Consider the following 9,204-nt stretch of genomic DNA (forward strand, 5'->3'; position numbering starts at 1 on the left):
CCAAACGAGTGGGTGTACCTCAACCGCCCGCTCTCCCCCTGCACCGTCCACGCCGCCCAGACGCTGCGCCTCTTCCTCAGGGTGTGGATGTGCGATTGCCTGTGTATGCTTGTGTGTGCTTGTGTATGCTTGTGTATGCTTGTGTGTGTGTGTGTGTCTGTGTGTTGTTTGTTGTGTACGTGTGTGTGTGTTGTTTGTTGTGTACGTGTGTGTGTGTGTTTGTGTGTCTGTCTGTCTGTATGTGTGCGTCCGTGCGTGGATGTTGTCGTCCCTGCGTGCGCGTGTCTGTGTGTATGTGCGCGGTGCCTCTACGTCCACTGATACATCACATCACACCACCCTCTGCGTCGCCACATGCAACAGATGCGGTGCAAACCAGACGACGTGCGGCAGCTGTGCGAGCGCGACCCAACAGCCGCCATCTACTTGCAGGTGTGTGTGTGTGTGTGTGTGTGTGTGTGTGTGTGTGTGTGTGCGTGTGTGTGTGGTGTAAGGTGTCGTTCATCGTGTTATGTATCCACAAACGTTTCCAATCCACATTTACGCTCACATGTACACATTCACACCTGCACACACACACACACACACACACACACACACACACACACACACACACATAAAACGCACACGCTTGCATCTACATGTACACACGCCATGTCCAGAACCAAATTGCACGCCAGATCTCGACGGGCGGTGTCCCCGTCAACGACGTGCAGCTCGGAGCCAACATCTGCGCACTGCAGGTGATGATGGCAACGGCACTGGTGATAGTGATGATGATGATGATGATGATGACGTGATGATGATGATGATGATGATGATGATGATGACGATGATGATGATGATGATGATGATGATGATGTGTTCTTGTGGAACAAGTGTTGACACTGGGTGGTGCTGACAAACGCACGCGCACACGTGTACACGACACACACTCACGTACACGCACACTTTCATATGCAAACACACACTCGCACACATCCACGCGCTCACGGTCACCTTCCAATGCCATGGTGCCGATGTGCAGATTGTGCTGCATCTGATTGAGGACTACCACCGCCGTCACGTGCGCTGCTCATCCGTTCGCGCAGCAGACATGCTCTCATACTTCAAGTGCGATGACATGTTTGTGGTGCTACTGCCGGTGATGGTGGCCGTGATGGTGGTGATGATGATGATGGTGGTTGTGGTGGTGGTGATGGTGATGATAGTGATGATGCTGCTTGGGGGGGGGGGACTTTTGGCTGGAATCACGTCGACCTGCCTATCTCACTGCACATGCACACATGCACACACACACGCACACACACACACACACACACACACACACACACACACACACACACACACACACACACACACAGCGCATCACGCCACATCGGCATTGAACGCCACATCCTCGCTCTCTGGCCAATCAGGTGATCGTGCTGCTGCTGCTGGTGGTGGTGTGTCTTCACACCGTGGCTCAACGTCTTCTCCAGCAGCAGCAGCAGCTGGCGTTGTACAGTGGTGATGTATGCAATGGTGGCGGTGGTTGTGGTGGTATGGAGTGATGGTAGGGTGAAGCGTGTAAGGACGAAGAGATACAGAAGACCGTCGTAAACACACACACACACACGCGCACACACACACACACACACGCACACACACACACACACGCACACACACACACACACACACACACACACACACACACCTGGTGCAAGGGTCTGTGCGTCTCTGTGAGGGTGCCGGCCAGCCCGACACTCGACTCAATCAACGTCTTCACCGCAATCTTGCTCATGTTCAGCTGCAGGCATGATGCAATCATGTGGAAGCGGAGACGTGTGTGAGTGTGCGAGTGAGTGAGTGAGTGAGTGTGCGAGTGAGTGAGGGTGCGAGTGAGTGAGTGTGCGAGTGAGTGAGTGAGTGACTGAGTGACTGACTGAGTGAGAGAGTGAGTGTGAATGTGGGTATGTGTGCAGATGTGTGAACACGAGCGACCCTCACGCCACCCCGCTCAACACAACAAAGTACAACAACAACAACCACGACGCCCACATACCACCACCACCACCACCTTCAGCACTTCAGCCTTCATCTATATCATCACGATCAGGAATGTCGACTGACGAGGTTGGCGCGCTGTCGCCTATGTGTCTCCATCTCGGCCTCATGCAAGAGCTGTGCACGCCGCTGAGCAGCCGCCCGCTGTTGCTGTTGTCGCAACGCGCACACGCAATCACACACGCATTCACGATACATAGCAAGGACGGCGTAAGTGCTCGCGTGTATGCACACACACACGCACACGCACATACACACACACACATGCACACACACGCACGCACGTCATCAGCAACACAACAGCCACTCACACACATGCACAACCACGAACAGACGCATACGCATACACAAATCACACCACATCACCGTCAGCGTCACACCTGCAGTGCCGCCTGTTTCTGTGGATCTGTTGTTCCGCTCAACCATTTCATAAACCCGCGCGGGCCTTTGTCTATGCGGTGGTGGTAATGGTGGTGGTGGTGGTGGTGGTGGTGGTGGAGTAAGCAGACGGAGTGAAACTGCGTTCGATCGAAGAACGGCGCGCAGCTTCCACTTATGCAGAAACACGTACACACACACACACACACACACACACACACACACACACACACACACACACACACACACACACACACACACACACACACAGAGGCAGCACAAGCACACGTGCAGACAAGCACATGTCCTCACTCTGCACGACGACGATGGACGGGCTACCGCTACCGCTGGCCGTGCTCGCCGTCCGACTGCGGTTTGTTCCGCTTGATGAACTCAGCACGCTCCCCGTACGGCTGCCTCGGCCCTCCTGTTGTTGCTGGTTGGAGTGCTGCTGCCTTGCGCCGTCTGCGTGGCCGGTGCTGTCTGCGCCGTGACCATTGGCGACGAATACGCTCGAGTCATCCGTGTCGCCCCTATTGTTGCTGCCACTGCCGGTTTCGTGACCATCCGCCTCGTTGCCGCCAGCCATGCCATCACCGCCCTCAGATGCGCGCTTCTTTCGTAGCTGCAGACGTTCCAGCGCCTGCGCTCGCCGCGCCTCTGCCTGACCGACCTGCCAGACAAAGTGAGAGGAGGTGGGGAGGAAGAGCGTGTGGAAGGGTGCAATTGCGCAGTTGGCTGTGAGTGAAAACAGCATGGTATCGGTCGCCCACGCATGCTGCAGTAGCTATATCCCACATGTTGCGCATGCTGTAGTAGCTATATCCCACATGTTGCGCGCACACACACACATACACACACATACACACACACGTACACACACACACGTGCACACACACACACACACACAAGTACGCGCACACATACACGCATACGTACAATGGAGGAGGACGACTGTTGGGACTGCGCATTGGTGTCCTCTGCGTCATCTGTGGCAACTGCTTCTGCACTAGCTGAAGCAACAGCGCTCGCCTCATCCTGCTGCTGGGACCCATTATCCGCACCGCCACCGCTGCCACCACCACTGTTGGCATCATCACCATCATCATCGTCATGATCATCGTCATGATCATCGACGTGGCCAGCAGCAGTGGAATCATCGGGCTGCGTTGGCACGGCCTGTTCCTCCATGTCAGCGGTGTTGCCCTGTTGTTCATCTTCAACATTGACATTGTCAACACCAGCGTCGTTCCCTTGTTGCGCCGCACTATCGCCACTCCCGTTGTCGCCAGTGTCAGGTGCCCCCTGCACCTCTTCACTGTCCACCGTCACAGCAGCGTCCGTGGTAACCGTGCCCTCCTCAGCCGCCTTCACTTCTTGTTCGTCCATCTCTGCTGGCTGTTGTGCTGTTGTTGTGCTGTCTTAGCTAGAAGTCTCTCTTGTTTGGGTTCATATGGGACTACAGTTTATGCTGTCGCGATCAAAAAACGAATCTGCTGCTGTTGGTGGCGGCGGAGCAAGATGAGCAACGGCACTGGACCACGAACCAGGCAAGCCAGCAAGGCAGCTTTTGCTTGCCTCTCTGCTTGCCTCTGGGGAGGTGTGATCTGCTTGTGCTTCGCTTCCCTGACCCAGTGTGCACGCCACTGACATATGCCATCCCTCGCGTGCGTTGATGGTTGTTGGTGTTGTTGCTGTTTGGTCGCGTCACATCGCTCTGTGTGTGCTGCTTGTATTTGTATCATGTCGCTTGCTACCTGTGTTGCAGGTCTCGCACACGCCAGTCCCTGTCGGCGTGGGGTGCGCGGCTGAGCGACGCGGACCATGCTGCCATGCAGGAGTTTGCGACCGACCAGCTGAACAAGGCCATCAAGGACACGCGTGCTGGCGCGGCTGCGAAGCCCGCTCGCTCCTCAAAGTCATCCATCTCATCCTCATCGACAACATCGTTCACCAGAGCAGGTATGTATGTGTGTTTGTGTGTGTGTGTGTTTGTGTGTGTGTGTGTGTGTGTGTGTGTGTGTGTGTGTGTGTGTGTGTGTGTGTGTGTGTGTGTGTGTGTGTGTGTGTGCGTGCGTCTGCTTGTGTGCGCACATGTGTTTTGTGCAAATAGTCTCTGAAACTGAACCACCACTCTTGTGCACGTTCCTGTCGCTCAAACGCATTCAAACACATGCAAACACATGTAAACGCACGCATACACATGTGCGCAGAGTTGGAGCTGCGCCAGCAGCAGCTGGGTCGGTACACCCGACAAGCGACAGAGCGCGTCGACAACTACGTCCGCATCACCAACTCGCCTCCAGCGGCAACGTCATCATCATCATCATCAACAACGGCGGCGGGAGCACAGCGCCCACTGGAGGGGTGCTCTGAGGTCGTGCTCGGTGGCGGGCAGAATGCCGCACCCGACAGCAGCCGTCCAGGCAACAGCAACAGCACCAGCGCAACCAGCACCGTGCCGTCCTCCCCCTCCCGTCATCGTCGTAACCGGCAACAACAACAGCAGCCAGTGTCGCCAGCATCTGCAGGAGCGCAGCACGTGCAACCGCAACAAAGCCCGCGCGCACACGCACCGCGGCCGCTGCGTAGGCGAAGCCGACCCAGCGTTGCACCAGATGATGATGGTCGAAGCGATCGGGCACGACCGCTGACGCTCGATGGCTTGCGAAGTGACGACGATGATAACGACGATGGAGACGATGATGATGATGATGATGATGATGATGATGATGATGATGATGAGGGGCTGACAGACCGCACTGCGCAAGGTGAGAGAAATGGGGTGGGGAAGCCGGCACATGTACCTGTGTGTGTGTGTGTGTGTGTGTGTGTGTGTGTGTGTGTGTATGTGTGTGCGTGCATGCGTGCGTGTGTGCCTGCGTGTGTGCGTGCATGCGTGTGTGTGTGCCCTCCCCACCTTTGCTTGTACGATTGCTTTGTTCACATGCGCATGTGCGTGCTTCATGCCCTTGTTGCTGTCCATCTGTGTTGCTGCTGCAGGCCGCATCCCACCGCTCTCCGCACGCGGGGTAGACGGCCTGATGAGTGACGATGACAACGACAACGACAACGGCGATGGCGATGGCGATGGCGATGGCGATGGTGATGGTGACAGTCGTGGTCGTGGTCGTGGTGGACAGATGAACGGAACAACACCGCACCCCGTCATCCTCAACGCCTTCTCTGTAAGTGTGTGTGTGTGTGTGAACGTGTGAACGTGTGTGTGTGTGTGAACGTGTGTGTATGTGTGTGTCTGTGATTGTGCGCATCACAACGTACACGACTTGCTTTTTCGTCCACCCACTGACAATTTGTGATGTGCCATTGTTCGCTCATGTTACTGACATGAACCTCACACGGCCACCACATGAATGCATATGCCACCCCTCATGTTGGATTTGGGTTCTCCTGTGTAGCCGCCGCAATCGCCGCGCATCCAACACGCAGCCCAAACAAAGGACAATGCGCATGACGCAATCGATGGGCCGAAAGCGCCGCCGCAATCGCTCTTTCTCCGCATGGTCCTCCTTCCATTTCGCGGTTTGAGCGTTTTCATGTTTCTGTGGACCATCGCGCTCATCTGGATCGACCTCCAAACTCTCAACGTTCGTGTTTCTGTGCGTGTGTGTGTCTGTGTGTGTGTGTGTCTGTCTGTTTCTGTGTGTGTGTGCTTCTGTGTGTGTGTGCCTCTGTGTGTGTGTGTGTGTGTGTGTGTGTGTGTGTGTGTGTGTGTGTGTGTGTGTGTGTGTGTGTGTGTGTGTGTGTCGTCGTTGTCGTTGGTCGCCGTCATGTGGTTTTTTTTTTTTTTTGTCTCTCTCCCTCTGTGTTCGTGCATCAAACCTTGCTGCTCCTTGTTATCGTCAAGATCCGTCTGATTCCAATGTCACCCCCCCCCCCTCCACTCAACACAACACACACTCAACACACACACACACATGTACAAACACATGACCATTGCCATTGCTTTTGCAGACACTGCGCGTGCTGCTGCTGCGCGTGCGTGCGTTTGTGCTGTATCCCGTGCGCGATTTCGCCACATTCTCGCGCCTCTTCTGGTCATTTGTGACGACATTTCTTGCTGTCGTGTTTGCTGTTCTGCTCCTCACGGACTCTGTGGCGCTGGACGGAGCACCGTGGCCAAAGTGCGCACAGATGACATAGAGAGGATGGAATGGTGGTGGTGGTGGTGGTGGTGTTGTTGTTGTTGTTGTGCTTGTTCTTGTTGTTGTTGTTGTTGTTGTTGTTGTTGTTGTTGTTGTTGTTGTTGTTGTTGTTGTTGTTGTTGTTGTTGTTGTTGTTGTTGTTGTTGTTGTTGTTGTTGAAGATGTTGTTGTTGTTGTTGTTGTTGTTGTTGTTGTTGTTGTTGTTGTTGTTGTTGTTGTTGTTGTTGTTGTTGTTGTTGTTGTTCTTGTTCTTGTTCCTGTTCTTGTTCTTGTTCCTGTGTTTGCCCGACTGTCTCCGTGTCTGCCTCGCTCCTACTCACAAGCACCACTCACACCCATTCCAAACACCAAACCACCACCATCACCACCGCTCCTCTCCCCCTGCATCAACAGATCGTGGCGGCCGCTGTCACCAAACACGACCGCACACACGACCGCATCGCTCATCGCATCCTCTCTCATCGAATCCACCGCCACTGCGTCGCCATCATCACCATCAACACCATCAACGCCGCCACCCCCGCCTGGCCTGACTGTGGATGACGCAACCATGCTGTCTGACAGCATGGCCACGACCGTTTTAAACGCAATTAGCAAGGAAGGACAGCTGGCGACGTCACAGGACGTTTTGTCCGTTCGCACGGCCCTGGAAGGACTACAGCGACGCATCAACGACGTGGAATGTGCGTGCATATGTGTTTGTGTACTGCATGTGTGTGTGTGTGTGCCTGGGTGTGTGAGAGTGTGTGCATGTCTGTGTGCATGTGTGTGTGTGTGTGTGTGCACGTGAGTGTGCGAGTGTGCGAGCGTGTGCGTATGTGTTTGTGTGCTGTGTACCTCTTCTTCTCTCTCGAGGCTTTGCTTGTTGATGCGCCACTGAAAGCGTCAACACTCACAGCAGCAATCCAAATGTGTGTGCGTCGCCCCCGATCTGCGCAGCCGCATGCCGGTCGAGCCAACCTTCCGCCCCATCGCCATCACCGTCGTCGTCATCGTCGTCATCGCTGCTCTCTGCAATTGAAGAGGAACTCAATGCCTTTGTCGCACAGCTGCGTACGTCACGGATATGTGATGGTGGCGATATGTGGTGGTGATTGGTGGTGGTGGTGGTGGATGACAAACATGCTCCTTTTGGCTCACTCATGCTGTTGTGTGTTGGTGCATCCATTGACACCACGACACGTGCATTTGCACTTGCTTTATTGCACTTGTGTGCTTGCAGGCACATCGTGCAGCGAAGTGACGAATGTTGCCGCGGATGTGCACGCGCTCACCGCCAACCATCATGACGTCGTTGCGCAACTCAAGGTGATGGGAGGAAAACTCTTGTGCTGGTGCTGGTGCTGGTGTGAGTTGCCAGTGTGTGACTGCCACACCATGTGCCACACGGGCTGCCACAGTTCATTCACTCGTGGCCTTTGTGCTGTTCTGTGCCTGCAGGCAACGCACACGCTTGTTGGGACGATGCAGCAAAGCGTGCAGTCGCTGTCTGACACACAACTTGGACAGGACGACAAGCTGGCACAGGTGCGTTGTCTGCTGTGTGTATGTGTGTATGTGAGTGAGTGTGTGTATGTATGTGAGTGAGTGTGTGTATGTATGTATGTATGTGTGTGTGTGTGTGTGTGTGTGTGTGTGGCGATGGCCGTGGTTTTGTGTGACTGGCTGTTCCTTCTCCTTTGCACTTCAACCAACGCGTCAACTGCCGTTCATACGGCCCTCACCAAACCCAACAACAACAACAACAACAACAACAACAACAACAACAACAACAACAACAACAACAACAACAACAACAACAAACAACAACAACCAACACGCCACTTGCACCTGCACATCAGCTGCTGACGTCACTGCAGTCGCTGCAATCGGATGTTTTGTCCGCCCTGAAGGCAATGGAGTCAAACACACGCGCACGCGATCAAGACGATCATGCTGGGCATCGACACCTCGACGACGACGGCAACGACCAAGAACACATGTGCGGATTGTATCCTTTGTCGTGTGTGTGTGTGTGTGTGTGTTTGTACCTGTGAAACTGCTATTGTGCAAGCATGGGGGTTTTACAGGACTCTTCTTTTCCAATGGCACTCACTCATCCCCCCTCTTGCATCTGATGCCTTCACCACCAACACCGCCACGTCCCATCGTCACCATCCTCCGTTCCAGCACCATTGAGCCCCGCATTGACCTCCCGCAACAGGTGAGGCCGCAATTGCAGGGTTGCTTGCTTGCATGCATGCACGCATTACTGCGGCTGCTGTATGGTGCAGCCGTTGTGCGTTTCGCTCTGATCAACACCACCACTCTCACTGAGCATCAACACCGCCATCGCCAACACATCATCCCTTCGCGCTCAACTCTCGCATGACCCATCATGACCCATCATGAACCACCAGGGGTTTGGCGTTGCGTGGGTGGAGGTGTCGTGCTCTGTTCCCGCCACCGCCGCAACATCATCCTCGCTGCTGTCCTCTTTCTTCTCCCACTTTACGTAGGACTGGCGCTATGTAGATGTGTGTGTCGCTGTGTAGACGTGTGTGTGTGTGTGTGTGTGTGTATGTGTGTGTGTGTGTGTGTGATTGTGTGTGTGTGTGTGTGTGTGTGTGTGTGT

At 54.6% G+C, this 9,204-nt stretch overlaps 3 protein-coding genes across 3 annotated transcripts in view; 2 read left to right on the plus strand and 1 right to left on the minus strand.

Annotated features, from left to right (window-relative positions):
* PTSG_10610 (uncharacterized protein) overlaps positions 1 to 1,801 on the plus strand; it is a gene marked incomplete at its 3' end in the record, with an annotated part of 2,536 nt that extends 735 nt beyond the window's left edge. The window contains exons 3-8 of the mRNA XM_004988089.1: positions 1 to 81; positions 364 to 432; positions 663 to 743; positions 1,028 to 1,144; positions 1,419 to 1,514; positions 1,790 to 1,801. The exon at positions 1 to 81 is cut by the window's left edge and continues 37 nt beyond it. Coding sequence (XP_004988146.1) covers positions 1 to 81; positions 364 to 432; positions 663 to 743; positions 1,028 to 1,144; positions 1,419 to 1,514; positions 1,790 to 1,801 — 456 coding nt within the window. The remainder of the gene's footprint in view (positions 82 to 363; positions 433 to 662; positions 744 to 1,027; positions 1,145 to 1,418; positions 1,515 to 1,789) is intronic.
* A 293-nt stretch (positions 1,802 to 2,094) lies between these two features.
* On the minus strand, positions 2,095 to 3,813 carry PTSG_10611 (uncharacterized protein; the record flags this gene model as incomplete). The annotated part of the gene is made up of 4 exons (XM_004988090.1): positions 2,095 to 2,196; positions 2,427 to 2,497; positions 2,737 to 3,097; positions 3,364 to 3,813. The coding sequence occupies 4 exons, from the start codon at positions 3,811 to 3,813 to the stop codon at positions 2,095 to 2,097; spliced, it is 984 nt and encodes a 327-aa protein (XP_004988147.1).
* An 85-nt stretch (positions 3,814 to 3,898) lies between these two features.
* The window catches only part of PTSG_13074 (TK/SYK protein kinase), a 14,321-nt gene continuing 9,015 nt past the window's right edge, over positions 3,899 to 9,204 (plus strand). The window contains exons 1-13 of the mRNA XM_004988091.1: positions 3,899 to 3,974; positions 4,193 to 4,386; positions 4,638 to 5,195; positions 5,428 to 5,612; positions 5,844 to 6,032; positions 6,400 to 6,569; positions 6,984 to 7,273; positions 7,530 to 7,643; positions 7,813 to 7,898; positions 8,031 to 8,117; positions 8,432 to 8,571; positions 8,760 to 8,793; positions 8,990 to 9,013. Coding sequence (XP_004988148.1) covers positions 3,946 to 3,974; positions 4,193 to 4,386; positions 4,638 to 5,195; positions 5,428 to 5,612; positions 5,844 to 6,032; positions 6,400 to 6,569; positions 6,984 to 7,273; positions 7,530 to 7,643; positions 7,813 to 7,898; positions 8,031 to 8,117; positions 8,432 to 8,571; positions 8,760 to 8,793; positions 8,990 to 9,013 — 2,100 coding nt within the window. The 5' untranslated portion in view covers positions 3,899 to 3,945. The remainder of the gene's footprint in view (positions 3,975 to 4,192; positions 4,387 to 4,637; positions 5,196 to 5,427; positions 5,613 to 5,843; positions 6,033 to 6,399; positions 6,570 to 6,983; positions 7,274 to 7,529; positions 7,644 to 7,812; positions 7,899 to 8,030; positions 8,118 to 8,431; positions 8,572 to 8,759; positions 8,794 to 8,989; positions 9,014 to 9,204) is intronic.

Source organism: Salpingoeca rosetta (genome assembly GCF_000188695.1).
Source record: "Salpingoeca rosetta unplaced genomic scaffold supercont1.38, whole genome shotgun sequence".
Classification (NCBI taxonomy): domain Eukaryota; class Choanoflagellata; order Craspedida; family Salpingoecidae; genus Salpingoeca; species Salpingoeca rosetta.